The sequence below is a fragment of the Myxine glutinosa genome, chromosome 9, assembly GCF_964187855.1.
Source record: "Myxine glutinosa chromosome 9, kmMyxGlut1.1, whole genome shotgun sequence".
Classification (NCBI taxonomy): Eukaryota; Metazoa; Chordata; class Myxini; order Myxiniformes; family Myxinidae; genus Myxine; species Myxine glutinosa.
In genome coordinates this window covers 114441158-114461021 of record NC_136269.1, presented here as the reverse complement: position 1 = coordinate 114461021, position 19864 = coordinate 114441158, and the positions used below count along the sequence as shown (strand labels likewise).

The 19864-nt window shown below is 40.8% G+C and overlaps 1 protein-coding gene across 1 annotated transcript in view; it reads right to left on the bottom strand.

Annotated features, from left to right (window-relative positions):
- NRXN2 (neurexin 2) overlaps positions 1 to 19864 on the bottom strand; it is an 871230-nt gene that overhangs the window by 622643 nt on the left and 228723 nt on the right. The window contains exons 4-5 of the mRNA XM_078784719.1: positions 13170 to 13471; positions 12009 to 12053 (exon numbers count right to left, since the gene is read on the bottom strand). Coding sequence (XP_078640845.1) covers positions 12009 to 12053; positions 13170 to 13471 — 347 coding nt within the window. The remainder of the gene's footprint in view (positions 1 to 12008; positions 12054 to 13169; positions 13472 to 19864) is intronic.

Genomic DNA, 19864 nt, shown 5'->3' with positions numbered 1-19864 from the left:
ACGCGGCCGTCTTGACGATAGTCCAGAAATCTAGACTCGTCACTGAAGATCACGTGATTCCAGTGTCCTGGCTGCCATTGACGGTGCTCTCTGCCCCACTGCAATCGGCGCTGGCGGTGTTGTCTGGTCAGGCGTGGCTTTCTCAGGGGACGCCTGTCACAATAGCCTGCTTGAACCAGTCGTTGGTTGACTAGCCTTCTGGATACAGGCACATTTGTCAGTTGCTGCCACTCAGCCCCAAGCCGATTAGCTGACTTGGTACGGCCATTGCGGACTAACCGGTGCAGCTGGCGATCATCCCTCCTTGTGGTTCTGCGGGGACGTCCTGGCCTCGGTATGGAGTAGAGACACCCCACTGAGCATTTCGTTTCAGGATCTTTGACACCTGACCTTGAGTGATGCCATACTGCCGAGCAATAGCATGCTGTTTCATGCCGTAATTTCGTAATGCCACCACTCCATGACAAACAGCATTGTCGAGTTGACGGACCATCTCCAGAGGAAGCGGCAATAACTTTTGGAGACGTGCAGCAGTTGTTTTCCACAAATACAGAACGCAACAACCCTTGTATACCCGACTGTGAAGCCAATCATCAAATGCACCTGTCCATACATTTTGCCACGCCACCTGTGATATAATCCTGTTGTTGACTTCTTGCTGCAACAGACAATCAGTGATATGGTTCTTTTAACAAATAAATCACCAAAGTGTAAAAGAAACTCACCAGATTGATATACTGAGTTAGGAAAGTAAACCCAAGTCAAGAAAAAAATATATATTCCATATTAAATGCCAAGTCTGTATTTCAACATACAGCTATTTGATCTTCATTTCAACAATATTGATAGATAAAGGTGATATAATATAACAAATATCATGAAACATTTACATTTTGTAGCCCATTGTATTATTTAAATAAACATAAATGCAAATTTTGCATGTGGAAAAAGTAAGTACACCCTTGGCTCTAATAGGTGGTATTGCCCCCTTTGGCAGAAACAACCTCAAGTAGGCGTTTCTTATAACTGTCTACCAGTCTCTGACATCGACTGGGAGAAATTTTTGCCCACTCCTCCATGCAGAATTCTTTCAGCTGTGCGATGTTTGAGGGGTTTCTTGCAGGCACAACTCGTTTCAAATCCCCCCACAACATCTCGATGGGATTTAGATCCAGGCTTTGACTTGGCCATTCCAGAACCCTCCATTTCTTTCTTTTCAGCTATTCCTTGGTGGATTTACTAGTACTAGGGCGTGCCCGTACGTGGGTGCAAAAAAACATGCGTGCAAACAACAACAACAAAAAAAAACTTTGAAACCACGTGGCAGTAACGACCACAGAACCCCCCCCCCCTCTATTTACATGAAATGGTTTGGTCCATTCGCAAAGCCAAAGCGAACGGCTTGCGAGTACGGTAGAACCCCCCCCCCCCCTCTATTTACATGAAATGGTTTGGTCCATTCGCAAAGCCAAAGCGAACGGCTTGCGGAGTTTGGTAAATAAATCGCCATAGCTCGGTAACTACTTCTCCGATTAATATGAAACCTTGAAAAGGCACATCCTCAGGTCCCCAGCAATATACCTGGCAAGTTTCAAGTATATCGGACCCGTGGTTGTCGAGAAACAGCGGTCACAGACAAACACACAGACATACACACAGACATACACACAGACACACACACAGACATACAGAGATTACTGGAATTATAGATAGATGTTTAGGGTCATTGTCATGTTGCAAGGTCCACCTTCGGTTGAGCTTCAACTTTCCGACAGATGGCCTCACATTATCCTCAAGCACCCTCTGGTACAATGAAGAATTCATCGTGGATTATATGATGGTGAGCTGCCCAGGCCCTGATGCAGCAAAGCTGCCCTAAACCATAATATTTCCACCACCATGCTTTACAGTTGGTATCAGGTTCTTGTGGTCAAATGCTGTCTTTGGCTTTTGCCAAACATGTCTTCTGGCACTGTGGCCAAATAGCTCTACCTTTGACTCATCTGTCCAGAGCACATTGTTCCAGAAGTGCTGGTCTTTGCCTCGGTGTTCATTGGCAAACTTTAGTCTTGCCCTGATGTTCTTTCTGGACAGCAAAGGTTTCCTCCTGGCACATCTCCCATGTAGATCAAATTTCTGCAGCCTCTTTCTAATGGTAGACTCGTGCACTTTGACATCAACAGTGGCAAGAGCTACCTGTAGGTCCCGTGATGACATTCTGGGGTTCTTAGAGACTTCTTTCAGCATCTTGCGGTCTGCTCTCGGGCTGAACTTGCTGGGGCGGCCTGGTGTGAACAAGTTGGCAGTTGTTTGGAATCTTCTCCACTTGTAGATGATCTTCGGGACAGTCGAATGATTGATTTCAAATTGTTTGGAGATCTTTTTAAATCCCTTCCCAGACTTGAAGGCATCTATAACCTACTTTCTGAAGGCCTCAGAGAGCTCTTTTGATCTCGGCATGGTGACGCCGCACACTTCAACAACAAAGAGCAAACCAAACTAAATGTCTGAGGTTTAAATAAGACAGGTTCCTCCAAGATCCTCTCTAACGATGTTCTAATCATTTGCACCTGAGCTGGTGCACCTGATTCTAATTTTAGGTATTTGAAGTAGTGATAAATGTAGGGGTGTACTTACTTTTTCCACATGCGAAATTTGCATTTATGTTTATTTAAATTGTACAATGGACTACAAAATGTAAATGTTTCATGATATTTGTTATATTATATCACCTTTATCTGTCAATATTGTTGAAATGAAGATCAAATAGCTGTATGTTGAAATATGTTGAAAAAGTCAAAACTTTACATGGGGTGTACTTACTTTTTCACGTGACTGTAAATAAATAAAAAAGATTTCAACTTCTCTTACTTTCTTAAATTATACAGTTTTGTCAAAAAATGTTGTTTAGAGTAGAGACTAACTCATCTGACTTTTTCTTTAAAAAAAAGATTGTGTGTGTGTGTGTGTGTGTGTGTGTGTGTGTGTTTGTGTGTGTGTGTGTGTGTGTGTGTGTGTGTGTGTGTGTGTGTGTGTGTGTGTGTGTGTGTGTGTCCTGTTAAAACTTGATGTGACAGTAGGTTTTAGCTCTTACACGAGCCTCGATTCTGTATACAAAAAAAAGAGGAAGATCTTGAGCTGACATTTTTGCAGGTAGATTTGGCACGACAACACTAGATGTTGGTAACTCTTCAACCAGCCATGGTATTGCAGCGAAGGACTTCTGTGACTCAATGAGAAAAGGCCTTTGGGGATTTTCTTACTGTTAGAAAGTTTATGTCCAATTTCCTTCCCCGACCTCAATTTCCTTCCCCCAGAATAAGTAAGAATATGACACTGTGACTCCAGTACGCAGTACGCAAAAGTATCCAAGTTTGATCAAAACACATCAAAATGCTCAGCATCCATGTTTGATAACAGTGGTGAGATGAGGACGACTAACAAAATCTACATTGAAGTGGAAACTCCAATGTATAAGTTTTGAAGAGCACTACCTGACAGAAAGAGGCAAATAATAATTGATGGTAGTGCTGTGCTGTGGATCATTCATTTGCCAACAAAGGGCACAGTACTTGATCATGTCATCAATTTCAGTGACTGTATTAAAGCAGTGTGACTGTATTTTGACAAACTTCCCTAAAAATGTCTGCTGCTCTTCTTCTGCTCCAATCGGTTCTTCTGATCATGTGCTTGTTAAAGTGGACATCTCTCTGGCCATTCTCAGAGAGCCTCCTCAGCGCCGACGAGTCTGGCATTTCACTCAGGCCGACTGGCACGGTCTGCAAGCAGCCATCAATCATCTGGACTAGTCTCCCAACTCTACTGCATCTGACATCAACTCTTCCTGGGATTCTTCCAAAGTAGACTGCTCTCTCTCATGCACAGATTTATCCCATCTCGTCTTCAGTTGTCATACCCTTCCTCCCATCCATGGTACAAGGAATCTTGTGGTGAGGCAGTTGTCCTGAAACAACTTGCCTTTGCCTCTTGGAAGGCTAATCCAACTGAAGGCAATCTCAGTTACTTTTTCAAAGCTGGGAATAAGTGTGTGTCTACCCTCAGGAGAGCCATGAAACAATATATCTCCACTCTCAAGACTGAACTCTCAAACCTGTCTCCTTCCTCCATATACTGGTGGTGCCTGGCCAAATCTGTTTCTGATGTTTATTCCCCCTGCATCCGCCCCCCCCCCCCCCCCCTTACCTCAAATGGCTACACAGTTGACACCGCATGTGACAAAGCCAAATCCCTCAAATCTGTGTTTGCCTCAAAATATTGTGTCCCAAACCCATCTCTCTCTGTACCCACCTTACCCAGTCGAACCCAACTGCTCCTGGACTCTGTGTCCTCTCATGACAAGGTTGAGATGTTTATGTCAAACCTCGACTCTGATTCTGCAACTGGACCAGACGACATCAGCCCACGGGTCCTAAAATCCTGCTCTGCCGCTCTTTCAAACCCTCTCTCAATTCTCTTCACCCTATATTTTGCTCAAGGTCATCTGCCATCTGCTTGGAAATCAGCCAACATTACCGCTTCACACAAAAAAGGTGCAAAAACAGATCCTTGCAACTACAGACCAATCAGCCTGCTCCCAATTATCAGCAAAGTCATGGAATCAATCATCGCTTCTGACATCAAATTCTTCCTCTTCTCCAATGGTTTGATCTCGGATCATCAATTTGGATCCAGACCAGGTCATTCTACTCTGGACGTGCTGCTTCTGCTGTCTCAACAATGGATGGAGGTCCTCAATGCCAAACAGGAAATCAGAGCTGTCTCCCTTGACATATCTCGTGCCTTCGATACGGTCTGGCACCCAGCTCTGTTCACCAAACTCTCCTCGTTTGGTATTCATGGAAACCTCCACGCATGGCTTGCAGACCTCCTTTCTGGTCACAGTCAACATGTGGCCCTGAATGGAATTCTCTCTTCTCCCCTACCTGTTCAGGCTGGAGTTCCTCAAGGCAGTGTTCTGGGCCCTGTGCTTTTTCTGGTCTTCATTAATGATCTCTCTGACTCTCTGGAAATACCTCTCTATCTCTTTGGTGACGACTCCTCTCTCTGCCACTCCATATGTCAACCCTCAGATCGGCAGGCAGCAGCCTCTTCACTCTCTGCAGACCTGGACAATATCACAAACTGGTCAAACAAGTGGACCATGTCCTTCAATCCTGACAAATCTCACACTGTCACGATGTCTCTCCGAAAAGAATGTCTGGACAACCCTCCCATCTACTTTCTAAACAATCCTCTTGAAGAAGTTCTGTCACTCAAGCTTTTGGGTCTCAATATCTGCCATGATCTTTCCTGGGAAAACCACATTTCCAAGCTGGCCTTCAAAGCCAGTCGCCGACTGGGCATCCTCCGTCGTACGAAGTCCTTTCTGGGCACTTCTAAGCTCCTCACCACATACAAAGCTTTCATCCACAGCTCAATGGAATATTGTTCTCCCCTCTGGGCTGGTGCTCCTGCCTCACACCTAGCTCGGATTCACGCGGTTGAAACCAAAGCATTCAGAATAATTGGAATCTCCCGCAATGAAGCAGATTCTGAGGGCCTTTCACTCACTCACCACAGTCAGGTTGGTGGTCTTTCTGTCTTCCACCGACTCCTGTCCAGCCTTGCTCCCCCTGCTTTGTCTGTGCTCTGTCCCACAAATATTCCTGCAGGGCACACAAGATCTGCCAGCAACCCTCTTCTGGTGAAACTGCCAAAATCAAGAATCTCTGCTCACCCTCACTCTTTCATTCCCCTTTTCTCCCACCTCTGGAACAAACTCCCAAACTCTCTTCAATCCCACTCTTCCCTCCAGGTCTTTAAAACAGCTGTTCACCACAATCTCTTATCTTCATCAATCCAAAAACTTGATCTTTTTTACCCCCGTTAAAATGCCCCAAATCCACCTCTTTGAATACCTAGCTTCTTTCCTGGGGTTCCTGGAAGTGTTCATTTGCTTTCTGCCATGTACCCCTCCCTCTTCCACAGATCTACCGGCGTCCCTCTTCTGTCGTTGTGCTTTTGTGCTTCCCTCTCTCCCCCTCTTGTCTCCCACTCCCTTCATTGCATGTTTTGTGTGGCTGTGCATGTTTTTCATGTTCAATGTGTTAGCTCTTACACAAGCCTCATTTTTGTAGTAAAAAAAGAAAGAAAAAAAACATCTGGTGAGGTGTGATGTGTATATTCACCGATACTATGAATTCAGTATCAAGAGTGGAATACGACCTGCGAGAGCTGGAAAAGAAGCAAATAGAAAACATATTGAACATTCACACTCCACTGCCTCCATAAATAGTTGCACTTAGTTACAGAAAACAAGATGCAGTTGGTAAAGATTATCTGTCAAAACCTGAAGGAAAGATGGAAGCAGTTCATGGGGATTCATAATAAACTTGACAGGGCACGAATACATCCCTGCACAGATCCAGATGGAAGATTTGACAGATCCCAATGACCTGAGAACATCACATGAGAAGGCAGATGCCATCATCATTCAGCAAATGGTTCATTTGGCACTGTGAGGGGAAAATTCTATCCAAGTCGTCTGTGATGATACTGATGTATTCATCATGTTGGTCCATTTGCACTCCACTTTGCAACTGACTTGTAGTGTTACGATGATGGGCACAGGCTCTGGAAGAATTACCATTGACACCAAAGCACCATCAGAGAAGCAAGCGAATGTTGCTTCGCTAATCTTATGTGCACATGCATTAACAGGTTGGGATACAGTCCCTCATTTGCTTGGAATTGGCAAGGGTACTGCCTTAAAGACTTAAAGCTGGAAATAAACGAGAACATATTGGCAAACTTGATGCCAATATGGATGATGTCTTGGATGAAGCAATGTCTTTTATTACTTCTTGTTATGAAGCGCCTAATTATCAGAACATGTCAGAGGTCCGATGCTACATATGGTTAATAAATATGACTGAACCTGAAGTGATGTCAGCTCCTGAATTGAAGATTTTTCCACCTTGTGACCGAAGCCTTCGAACAAAATGTTTATACAACACATCTTCAGGTATGTATTTGGTGCTCAGCATTAGATCAAGACCATCCTCCATTTGATCCAGCATATTTTGGTTGGGCTCGTGATGACGAGACCAAGTCACTTACACCAGTTGTATCAGTTACACTGTCTGTCGATGTTTCGCCTGCACATACTGAAGTTATCAAGATGATTAGGTGTGACTGTTCCACAGATCACCCATGTTCAACAGCATGGCTGCTCAGCATTCTCTAAATTGTCGTCATCCTCAATATACTAAATACACTAAATTATCATCCTCAATGTTTTGCAAGTGTCATGGTGAAGCCCCATGCCAAAACCAAAGCTTTCAGAATCATTGGAATCCGCCGCGATGAAGCTAACTCCGAGGGCTTTTCACTCTCTCACCGCAGGCAGGTTGGTGGTCTTTCTGTATTCTACCGACTCCTACCTGGCCTTGCTCCCCCAGGTCTGTCCGGACTCTGTCCCCCAAATATTCCTGCAGGACACACAAGATCTGTCAGTAACCCTTTTCTGGTGAAATTGCCAAAATCAAGAATCTCTGTTCACCTTCACTCTTTAATTCCCCTTTTCTCCCGCCTCTGGAACAAACTCCCTCACTCTCTTCAATCCCACTCCTCCCTCCAGGTCTTTAATACAGCTGTTCACCACCATCTTTTGCCTTCCCCCATCCAAAACCTTGATCTCTTCTACCCCCGTTAATTCACCCCAGATCCTCTTTTTTTTGGGAAATCCCGACTTCTTTCTTTCCTGGAAGTCCTAGCAGTGTCCATGTGTTTTATACCTCTCCCACCCCACCCCCTTCCCATGCCTCCTCCCCCCAAGCCCTCTCCCTCCCATGGATCTTCCGTTGTCCCTGTTCTCTGCTGTTGTACTTGTGTGCTTCATTCTCTCTCCCCATCTTGTCTCCCGCTCCCTTTATTGTATGTTTTGTGTATCCGTTTGTCCTTTTTTATGATTGATGTTAGCTCTTTCACGAGCCTCGATGTTGTATACAAAAAAAAACAAAAAAAAACAAGGACGTAGAGGTAGCTTGCAGTTATGAGGATGAAGTTGATGAAAATAGTAATGATGATGAAGAAGAGGAAGTTTATACCATTGAGAATGAATGAATGAATGAATGAGGATGACTATAAAGGTAATACCAATACACTAGTAATACCAATACAAAGGTGGCAAGGCAATGCCAATACAATATTAATACCGGTAAATTATACTCAAGAAAATCATTCAAAAGAGGTGCTACTTGGCATATCTACACATAAGTGAGGTGTTTGTCTGAATGTCTGTCTGTGTGACCATTTTTCTCAGAGATGGCCAAACTGATCTTCCACAAACTTTCAGAGAACGATCAGAGATCAGTGAGTGAGAGGGAGTGTTTTAGGCCAAAAAAAATTTTGAAAAAAAAAAGTTTGATTTTTCTTTGAATCGCTCTGTCGTACCTAAGTCTTTGTGGTTATGTGAAAGGCAATATAAAATGATCCCCAATCCCATCCCTTAGTGGGTGTAGGGAAATGTTTTAGACCCCCACAAAAAATGGGAAGGAAACGAAATTTGATTCTTTAAAAAGTCAACAGGATTAGAACAGTACCGGGCAATGCCGGGTACCCCTGCTAGTATTTGATAAAGCACATGAAAGGTGAATTTTCTTGTGTGCAATTATATGTAATTACAGTAAGTCGTCACTTTAGCTCATCCTGGTTAATGTTTTCATTATTACGTCGCTGATCTATAAGAGAACATACTCGTATAAAGTTGCGCACCATTCCGTTATAATGTCATGCACAGAATATAACTTCCGTATGCTTGTCGGCATCAAAACAACTTAAAACCTCAAATTTAGTAGCAAAACTCATGTTTTTCCTGATTTTAATAAAGCTACAGTATAAGTCGTACCATAAAAACCAGTGTACAAGGCCACCCAGGGTACCTATAGTACAAGCTTTTTTGTGCCGTAGAGCTCCAAAGTGATTATGGGAGTTGGTGACGATGATGATCCAAACAGGGAACACAGCTCCAACGTGATTAGTGAGTGAAATATTAAAATGTTTGTTTAAAATTGTTTGAAACTTTTACTGTACATGTATACAAAAGTCTTTTGTCAGATGATAAAAAAAATTCCCTGCAACCTAACCCCCGAATTCCACTATTTACATTCATAATTGTGAGGTAATTGGTTACATTAATTTTTATGGGGTAATTGGATTCACTTAAAGTAACTTGAAAGTCTTACTTTTGGAGAACATAACTACAACGTTAAGTGAGGACTTACTGTACTTTATTATATAATATTTGTACACGCTGCCTTCGTTTGAGCATAAACCTACAGACACCAAACTGCACTCCATTGTTTAGAGCATGACTCCCAATCTTCACACCAAATTTGAAACAGATTGATAAAATGCTTCTTCATTTATTTATTGGCTACCCCGATATGGGGGTGGACGCGATGAGTCATAATGAGTGCCTGACCCTCAATACACGAAAGGGCAATAAAAAAATTTCCTCATGGGTGAAAAGATGTCCCCTGGTGGTTTCTGAGTCAGTAGACCCTGGAGACCAGTAAACCATAAAATAACATTGTGTGGACCCTAAAACACACTTTTGTGGTTTGGCATCCAGACTAGACTTCAGAGACTACTCAGATAAGGATGTTAGAATGTCTTGCTGCATTTCATGAGTGTAATGTTTACCTGCATCATTATGCATTTTCAACCCCACCTCTCCTTTTTATCTATTATTTGTAAAAATCCACATGAAAACAATGCTGGGATTGCTTCTTGGAATAGCCTTACTTGGCATTTAAACATCCAGTTTTGCAAGAGCTCAATACATTAATGTGAGGCATCATGCTTAAAATTGATGGAGCACAAAACTGTTGTCAAGTCAAATGGTTTCAATTTCAAACATGCATTCAAAACATGAACATTTTTTTCTCCCACATCTTTCCCGTTTATACAGCAAACTGCACACACCAATAAGGTAAAATAAGCAACAACGGTGAAGTACTAGGTCTGGGAAAGCGCATCACCCTTGTGGGGATTCTTCAGTAAACATTACATCCTCAGCTGATCATCAAGAACGATTGTGAATCAGGACATAATAAATCATTTAGGCCCATGCCCAATTGCCCATGCACAGGGCTAATAATTACATTTGAGCTTTAAAAAGCTGAATTTGCAAATTAATCACTAAATTGTTTTTAAGTCATTCTTTCAATTGTTCTTGAAACAACAATCTTTGTTTTTGTCATCTAAAGGAGTGGAAGAAAAAAAACATTGTGGCCTTCATACTACTGACACTTTATCTTACGATTTATAAATTAAATAAAGGCCAATGTTCTCATTGCACAAACATGAGTGTACAATTAACTATATTCATAAGAAGTACATTTAAATAAAAATATACATAGCAAGGTAAAGAAACTGCAATATTTGTTTTTGTGTAATACCATCTAGAAAATAGTTTGGGCAATATTAGACAACAAACCCATTAAAAGTAAATGGAAAGACACTGGGCTGCAGCTGTGAAAAATAAAATTGTCATATTGGAACTGCATGGAATTTCATCTCGTGATAAGAAATGCATTTCAACACATTCTTCAAACATTACAATCAGATGCCATTTCATTTATGTGACACTATGAGAAAAATTACAAGACATAAAAATGGGTTGAAGTGCTTCATATATAACAGAGAATTATCATCCGAGGATATCAACAACGTTCAAACATGCCTTCACCACCAGACGGCACAGCACACTCCAGTCCGCATGCAACCAGTTGGAAGGATAGAGCATCAGGCAGAGACAGAATGGTAGAAGCAAACATTACAAACAACAATTTTGAGACTGAGGCCCACATGCCAGGCAGGCCTAAGTCTGAGGCAACCTGCACAAGAAGGGTCTGTGAAATAGTGCTGCCAGCACAGAAGTGTGAGAAAGACAGAAGTTAGCCCTACAGAGTTAACAAAAGCCTTAGAGAACACCATTTGGCAACGCTTCGGAATGACAGCACTAGTTAACGGGACAGCAGTCAATGAGGGAAGTCAGGGATAAGTCAGAAACACTAAGCTAACAGGAGAAAGGTATGAAAGGAGACAGGACCAATGATATCGAGACAAAGGAGAACACCAGGGAGCCTGGAAGGGAAAGGGTTCAGCCACTTTGCTATTGACATGCACCAAGTGCTGCAGCATGATGCAATGCCAGGCACCAAAAGAGGACCACAGCTGAAATGCCTGTCTGTGGACCCAAAAGGTGTCCCAGCTGCTGTGTGCCATGCACCGTGTACAGAGAGGAACTGGCAGGTCAAGTGCCCACCGCCGGCTGTCCATAATACGAAGCGTTTCGGTCGGGCATTGCGGGCTTGTTGTTTTTATAAAGTAATTTCTTGAAATAATTTATTTGGACCAAATCTGTTTTTTTTTGTCGCTCTATAGTGAGTTTAGAAGTCTTAGGCCCAGGGACAATTAAAATGCAAGTGATTAAAATAAAATGAGGAAAGGTGGAATATAATTTCAAAGTAAGCAGAAAGGTACCAACCCCAGTTCCTTGTACAACAAGGGAGGTGGGTGGATACAGTGTTTGGCTTCACATGGGAAATTTTCAATAAAGGAAACAACTGGCTAATGTTCCAAAAAAAACCAAAATTAATCAAGAAAAATAAACTAAATTAAGGAACAAGAAAAGTACAATTTATGGGAATTTGGAGATATTTCATAAAATGGCTTTGAAATAAAGATTGAAAAGATGTGATAAATTGATTATTTTGAGATCAACGACAAAAATGACGTCGAACCAAAAATGCGAATGGAACAAAAGGATGGTTTGTTTTGAGACATGTGTTTTTCAAACTTTTGTTTTGCAACTTAAATCAAAATTACTTTGCCAAACACTGTACCCAGCCACTTGTACAGGCTTTCTTTTCATAAATGAAAGGGGGAAAAAAAACAAATGCAAGGCCAACCCAAAAAAAGACAATAAGAATGATATCTACCAGACAATGCAGTTTGTTTACCATAGCGTGTCCAATGCTTGGCAGCTTTGCAGAAAAAAGGGGAAGAAAAACAAAATTCAAAAACTCAAAACAAAACAACAGTTTTACTCAAAAACATGATGGTCGCCAAAGTGTTAGTAGATTACAAGGTAAAAAAAGGTTAGTAAAATGATACATTCCATGAATGAATATGTTAGGCCCCTAATAAGCATGTTTGTTAACATAGAAAAAAAAAAGGCAAACAAATTCCACAGGAACAAAGAGAAGCAACAAAGCGGTCTGAGAAACAAATAATCCTGTCCACTGAAGGAATTTGAGCGACAAAGTTTTTTGACAATTTTTCAGAAGACCTTCTACTTACTTTGAAATTGCATAAAACATAATTTTCTCTTCCAGTGCCAAACTAAGAAATATGTCTGTATAACATTCAGCCCGTGATGCAACTCCATGACATTGTACAAGGCGCAATTCACCGCGTAAGACGTGCGAGTAATTTGTCATCTTCGATACGTAAATGCTGGTGCAGTTATTCAAGCCAAGTGCTGTGGACAATTGTGGTTTTTCGTGGCGTGTCTGGGCCGAATGAATAACGGGTCCGAAAGAATTTGCCGACGGCAGAACAAAGATGCTGGACAATGAGGATGTTTCAGATATGCCTTACAGGAAGTGCCAGAATAGCACTGACATACATTGAATCAGCATTGCAGCCAAGCTGGCAATTGCAGAGAGACATCGGCCATGGCACAGCGCTTTCTTATTCGGAATGGTGTCGTGTCCCTTGCAACATGGAGTGAGGAAGGACTTTGGAAATGCACTCAGCAATTAGGCTAACACGTTTTCAAGATTGTCTTTCAAAGGATGAGAAATAAGTGAAAAACAAATGGCAATTCATTTCGATCAACCTGAAATATGTAAGAGCTTAAGGAAAAGCTTTAGACCATTTGAAATGGCTTTTTTTAGGAGATGAGACAATTTGGAGCTATATTTGAAACAGGAGAGGAGTTGGAAGTCCAATACTTTGGAGATCCAGCTATAAGAGCACATGCAATTTCATCTCATATCCTCTCTTTACAGCACCTTCCCAACTCCATTCAAACTGTGCCAAGCATCACTCATCATTTGCACATATCCAGGCCACAAGTGAAAGAGCAAGATTCATACCTGACGCAAGTTTCGAGTGACCTGCACGTCGTGCCAGTTGTCGTCATTGAACTTGCCCGTAACAGGCTCAACAAGAGCCTCAAATGCTCCGGATCCCAGGTTGATGACGAGCGACACGGCCCCGTCTTTGAGGGCTAGATTCACGTAGTCTGCCGCTTTTCCGGTGTGCAAGATGAGACCGTTACGTTGCAATGTCTTGAAAGAAAGAGTTATCTCATCACTGCTGCTCTGGATGGGGTTTGTGGCTAGGTCGTAGCGGAGGTACTCTGAGCCTTTGAAGGTAGCCACACTTTCCTCACGAGCTTTTGCCCCAAAAAAAAGAAGCAATAAAGTTATTGCAGCTTAGCAGCAGTTAATCAGTATTAATAAAACACACAACTACTATTGCAATTGTATTTTTTATTTTAATTATTTTTTGTGTGAAATATCAACTGCAAGATTTAACAGAAAGCAACATTAAAAAAAAAAATAAGAGGCAAAAGTTAAATCAAAATATTTCTTTCAATTAAATTTAAACATTTCTCAATTCAGAAAAGCAGAAATAAGACAAAGCAAACTGCAACTTGGACATTCTATCGAAAGGTCAAATGTCATATTTAAAATGTGCTGCAAATCAAAAAATAATATCCATGGTAAAAAAAGTAAAACACGAATAAATTTCATCATTTTTCAACACTTCAAAGTAATAGGAAAAATATTATCATGATGTAAATGTTCATATGCGTAAAGGAAATGTCCATGTGTGAGGATTTTGGTAAAATGTTGTCAATTGCCTGCTGGAATATTGGCGAAAGTGATGAAAGATTTATTTAAGGAAAGACACAATGAAATTGTTTTACAATATGAAATTGACAAGAAAAAGAGCAATCAGAGATTGCAAACCCTTGCCAGGATGTATTTTCAGTGGTTTTTAAGGCTTTTGTGTTAAATCAAATATGGCGGCCGAACGACGTGACCGATGATGTCATCATTTTTTTTTCTAAACTAATTTATTCCTAGATTATGCTCAAGAAATTGCATCTTCATCGGATGAAGTTTTGTACTTGTCGAATTATGATGTCATAATGGAGGCACCGATGACAGCATCATTAACATATTTTATTCCACATGGAGAGTTATTTAGAGTTATTTTTTCTGTTCACAACTTTCGGAGATATGGAGGTGCAAAGTTTTTCGGTTTTTCCAATATGGCGGCCAAACAATGTGACCTATGACGTCATAATTATCATTAAAAATTCTGCAGGTGGAGTTGCACCGATGGTGAATATTTCCTGTCTATCGGACCAACGGTTGCAAGAAAATCATATTTATTCTGTGCGGACAAACAGACACACAGACAGACAGACAAACAGACAAACAAATGGACTCAAATGCAATACCCTCTCCTCTGGTGAGGGTAAAAATTGAAAATGAAATTGTTTTACAATATAGCCAGACAAGGTTAATACAACACAAATTTGTCCAATGCGCAAATATAATGCAGACATCTTGGTGACCTCAAACAGAAAAAAGTTGTAACTAGAATATGCATGATGTTTTTCTCTTACCAAACCATGCTAGGAAATAGGACAATTTGACTTACACGTTTCCTAATGCTCAATTGTGCAGAGCTCTCAAGACTTCATGGGTTGTTTGCACTAAGATATGAGTGGCACCTTGCAGTCGGATTGCACAACTGATAATCAAAGTGTCTTGTCACAGTATGACGAGAGCATAAAGAAATTATTTTATAGGTTTTTCGTCTTTTTGCCATTTCAATCTGAGCATGTAACTCGTCATTTGGGGATCACAGATTAAAATTACAGAGTTGTTACCGGTTTGTCTGCCGTCTACGAATGGTGATTTGTCTGTCGTCAACTGATGTCCTTGTAAATCATATAAAGATACACTGGAGAGGTTGCAAGCCGAACTATCACCTACAGTTCCTCCATCCACGATTGTCCTCGTTCTACTTGTCTGGCTTCAGCAAGCCATCATTACTATGTGTGTGTCATCCTTCACACCACATAATTCTGGAATCAAATGCCACCTTCTGCTTTCCCAACTTACAAAAACCCTTTAGCAGTTTGATGCAAGAATCAATAGGTTCTCCCTAATCTAGCCTTTGTCTTGAGTTTTATTGTTGCAGGTCATTCTAAGTGACTAATGGATTTTGCCCTTTTCAAGATTAAAAAACTAGAATCCTGTAAATCAAGATTTAAAAACTTTGGCGGACGGGAAGAAAAAAAATTAACCTGGAAAGAAATAATTCTACAGGTTTGTTTGAGCGTAAATAAATGACTAAAAAATATTTGTTAATACAAATTTTAAATTGTAAATTCGTACAAACAGAATTGTAAATATAGCTTAATCTCCTGGTGTAAAGTCCCTGATAGAGGTGAGGGGCTTTTTTAATGAAGACAACAACAACTGCCAAGGCAAAAAAAAGGAAATTTGCTAATTGGTGAAAATTGTCATGTCTGGATATATACCCTGGGTAAAACAACACAGCAGACATCTTCCACAAACAGATGGTACAACCACCAAATTAACTGTCGATAAGCACACAGATGCCTGGGGAATTCAAATTCAAATATAAACAGAGGCTTTTCTTTTAAGTACAGTAATGGAAAACAAAAACAGATGAGAGGGCAATGGTTAATGCACACATGCTTGCAGATGTTTGTCAAACACAATAATAATCAGCAGTGAAATCATTATTGTTTACACCAACAATTTATGTAAATTATTTGTGGGTTTGAAGGATTGGGGAGGGAGAGGTTGGTTCTTAGGTTGTTGGAGCAGAAACGGCTATTATAATGTGAATAGAACAAAGAGAATAGTGCTGGTGCATATTCATGAAGCAAAAATAAACACCAATCACATCTTTTCTTCAAACCAGAATTGGAGTTATGTTGCGCCGGTGTCGGTGATATTTTACGCTTGTGTCATTGATATTCTTGGATCATGTCACTTGAATTCTGGCAAGTGTAATAACGTGACAAATGCCGACTCTTGGACAAATTTATTAGTTATTCTTAAATGTGTTTGGAATATGTCAACAGATCATAAGCAAATTACATCATGCAACCTTGTTGTCTGTGATGTTCTAATGATTCAATGAAGACCACCATGTCCAACTTTGTCTCTGTCCTCCTTCAAATCACCAGCTAGGAGTTGAGATTAAAGAAATACCAAGATGATTATCAGGGCGTGTTTGAGTGGCAGATGACGATTGCTGCCAATAGATCGTGCTGTTATGGGGCTCGACCTGTGCTTTGCTACCTCATTAAGTTAGGGGGATATATAAGACAGTACGTGTGTGTGTGTGTTTGTATGCATGTATGTATATATGTATATATATATATATATGTGTATATATATATATATATATATATATATATATATATATATATATATATATATATATATATATATAGGCAGTCCTGGATTTGCGAACACCTGACTTCCGCACATCCATTCACAGGAACATTATAACAACTAGTGGGCCCGTTGGTCCGAGTTTTCATTGGTCTTCACGGCTTTGTAGCATATACCTTCCCAAATTATACTACTATTATTATTGTTGTTGTTAATGTTATTATTCTTAATTAGCCCTCGTTGGACTTAGTCCAAAACGGGAGCTTATGGATTGGACTCCGCCATCCGTCAGTGTGTCCATCCTTCCACAATCATATCTCAGACATGTATGGACAGATTTTGTTCAGACTTGGCAAAAAGACAATGTTTATATATATGTATATATATATATAAACATTTTGTTTCGCGATGCGTTCAAAGATGGCCGACTGGTGGCCATTTTAGTTGTAAAAAAACCCCCCAATGTTGAACAAGTCCTCAACCATTTATTGGCCATGCATTTACCGATATTATTAAAACTTTGCAGACAGATAACGAATGATTGCTTGAATATGCATGTTTGAATTCGGGAACTAGTTAATAACTTATTACACATATTTAAACGGGATTTATTGATTCAGTTTACGAACATCCAGCCGACAAACACATTTTCAATAACCCATTGTGTTCATTAACTGGGGACAAAATGTATGTATATATATATATATATATATTTAAGAAACAGGAAGTAAATTCCTGCGTGGGGCTACTGTGAAAAAATTCTGACTCAACCTGGGACATGAACCCAGGAATTCATCACTATATGAGTGTGACTATACTATATATACATCACTATATACATATGAGTGTGAGAAATCTCTGAGGTTATCCCGGAGACTCAATCGCTCAGTAGGCTGTCACCGCGTAAGTGATAAGGTTCGTGGGTTTGAGTCCCGGGTTGAGTCAGAATTTTTTCACACCAGCCCCATGCAGGAATTTACTTCCTGTTTCTTAAATTAAATGCATATTGTTACGTGCTCCTCCCCAAACCCCCTGGTCACGGTGTACCTCCGAGCCCTGAGAGGAGTCACGGCAGAAAGATGTGTTATTCTGTGTCAAAGATCAATGGTGAAACCACACCATTTGTTACCAACAAACAAATATTGTATTAAGGTCACACAAGAATAACAACACAAAAACAATAGTAATCAATTGTACAACCAATATATATTTCCTATGATGGTACCATCAGGTTCGTACAATAAAACTCACTGTGCTCCAAGTGAGCGAAAAGAAGAACATTCCCAATGTCTCTATTCCTGCATCAAGCCAAACGCGTATTCCGGCGTTAAGGCAAAGTCGTATTCCGGCATCAAGCCAAAGTCGATCCACTCCAGTGATCGTCCGTACGATGTCGTATCAAGACCAGAATCCCGTTGGGTTGACAGTTACACTGCCAAAGATGGGCGAAGGTGTCCTCGAGAAGCGATGGGGAAATCACACCATTAGGTATGGACGTTTGATGGCTCTCAATCGGCGAACCGCAGATTTCCCACTCCAAAAGCCACGTTACACACACACACACACACACACACACACACACACACACACACACACACACACACACACACACACACACACACACACACACACACACACACACACACACACACACACACACACACACCAGATTAACGTCTGAATGCGGTGAAAATGGTTGAAGCAGTGAAAAACCTTGAGCGAAGCACAAATCGCGTGAGTCAAAATGGCCGACGGCCCGTTCTCGAGGCGTAACGGCACTACGATGATTCTCCTCGGAATCAACCGCAAAACCTGACACGCAGGTTGATCTGTCACAGCGATAACAACTCTGTCGCAGGCATCCCTTTCCTGGGAAACCCAAAGTTCACTCGTGACTCTCATTCGCCAATCGTTCACTCCAGACCTCGAAGCAGCTAGGCTTCTTGTCCGACTCACTCGCTCCGCCTTTTTTTCCTCCTCCTCCTCCTCTTCTTCGTCATCTGGTTCCGGTTTCATTTAAAACATTAACTTTTTTACCTTTTGAAAATAGTAATCTATTTTTCCCTTAAACGACAACAATAATAGTACGTGGAATGAAAAATGTTTACAGTGGATGAAAACCACAACAATGGAAGTGACGAATCCGTAACAATATGTATATATATTGTGAAGAATGAAACAAACAGCAATATACAAATTATATATATATACAGACTTGGCATATAATATGGAATATATACACAAAGAATTAAGTTAAGCACCCCCCCCGTTTTTTTACAACCTCGCACATTACAAGTTTGTTGTCGTCAAAACAGTGTAATATACCCATGATATTGCTATATTTTCTGGAGAAGTGATATTATGGTCACATAAAAACATAACAATCATGCCGTTTTCAATATTTTATTCTGAATAATTTAAGGTGAAATTTTTTGGGAATTTTAGGCATATTTTCACCTCAATTTAAGTATGGAGCTATAGGTCCATCACGGACAGTGTGGATGACGTTTATGTTTTCTAACGTACAGTCATTGTTCTGAGAAGACCTCTAGCGATCTTTGCGTCAATAACGTGTGTAGGACCCACGTGATCGGATCACTGACTCAACCCTACGTCTCATAGACCCTGTAAGCCGTCGTATGCGTTGCTGTGGCAGGTTGAACCCCCTCGAGCACGTTTGGGACATGTTGGGACGACAAATTGCGAAGATGGTCCCTCCAATAGCCAATCTGGATGAATTGGAACGTGCATTACATCGGGAATGGAACAACCTGCCACAGCAACGCATACGACGGCTTACAGGGTCTATGAGACGTAGGGTTGAGTCAGTGATCCGATCACGTGGGTCCTACACACGTTATTGACGCAAAGATCGCTAGAGGTCTTCTCAGAACAATGACTGTACGTTAGAAAACATAAACGTCATCCACACTGTCCGTGATGGACCTATAGCTCCATACTTAAATTGAGGTGAAAATATGCCTAAAATTCCCAAAAAATTTCACCTTAAATTATTCAGAATAAAATATTGAAAACGGCATGATTGTTATGTTTTTATGTGACCATAATATCACTTCTCCAGAAAATATAGCAATATCATGGGTATATTACACTGTTTTGACGACAACAAACTTGTAATGTGCGAGGTTGTACAAAAACGGGGGGGGGTGCTTAACTTAATTCTTTGTGTATATATTTTTTCTTGACTTGGGTTTACTTTCTTAACTCAGTATATCAATCTGGTGAGTTTCTTTTACACTTTGGTGATTTATTTGTTAAAAGAACCATGTCACTGATTGTCTGTCGCAGCAAGAAGTCAACAACAGGATTATATC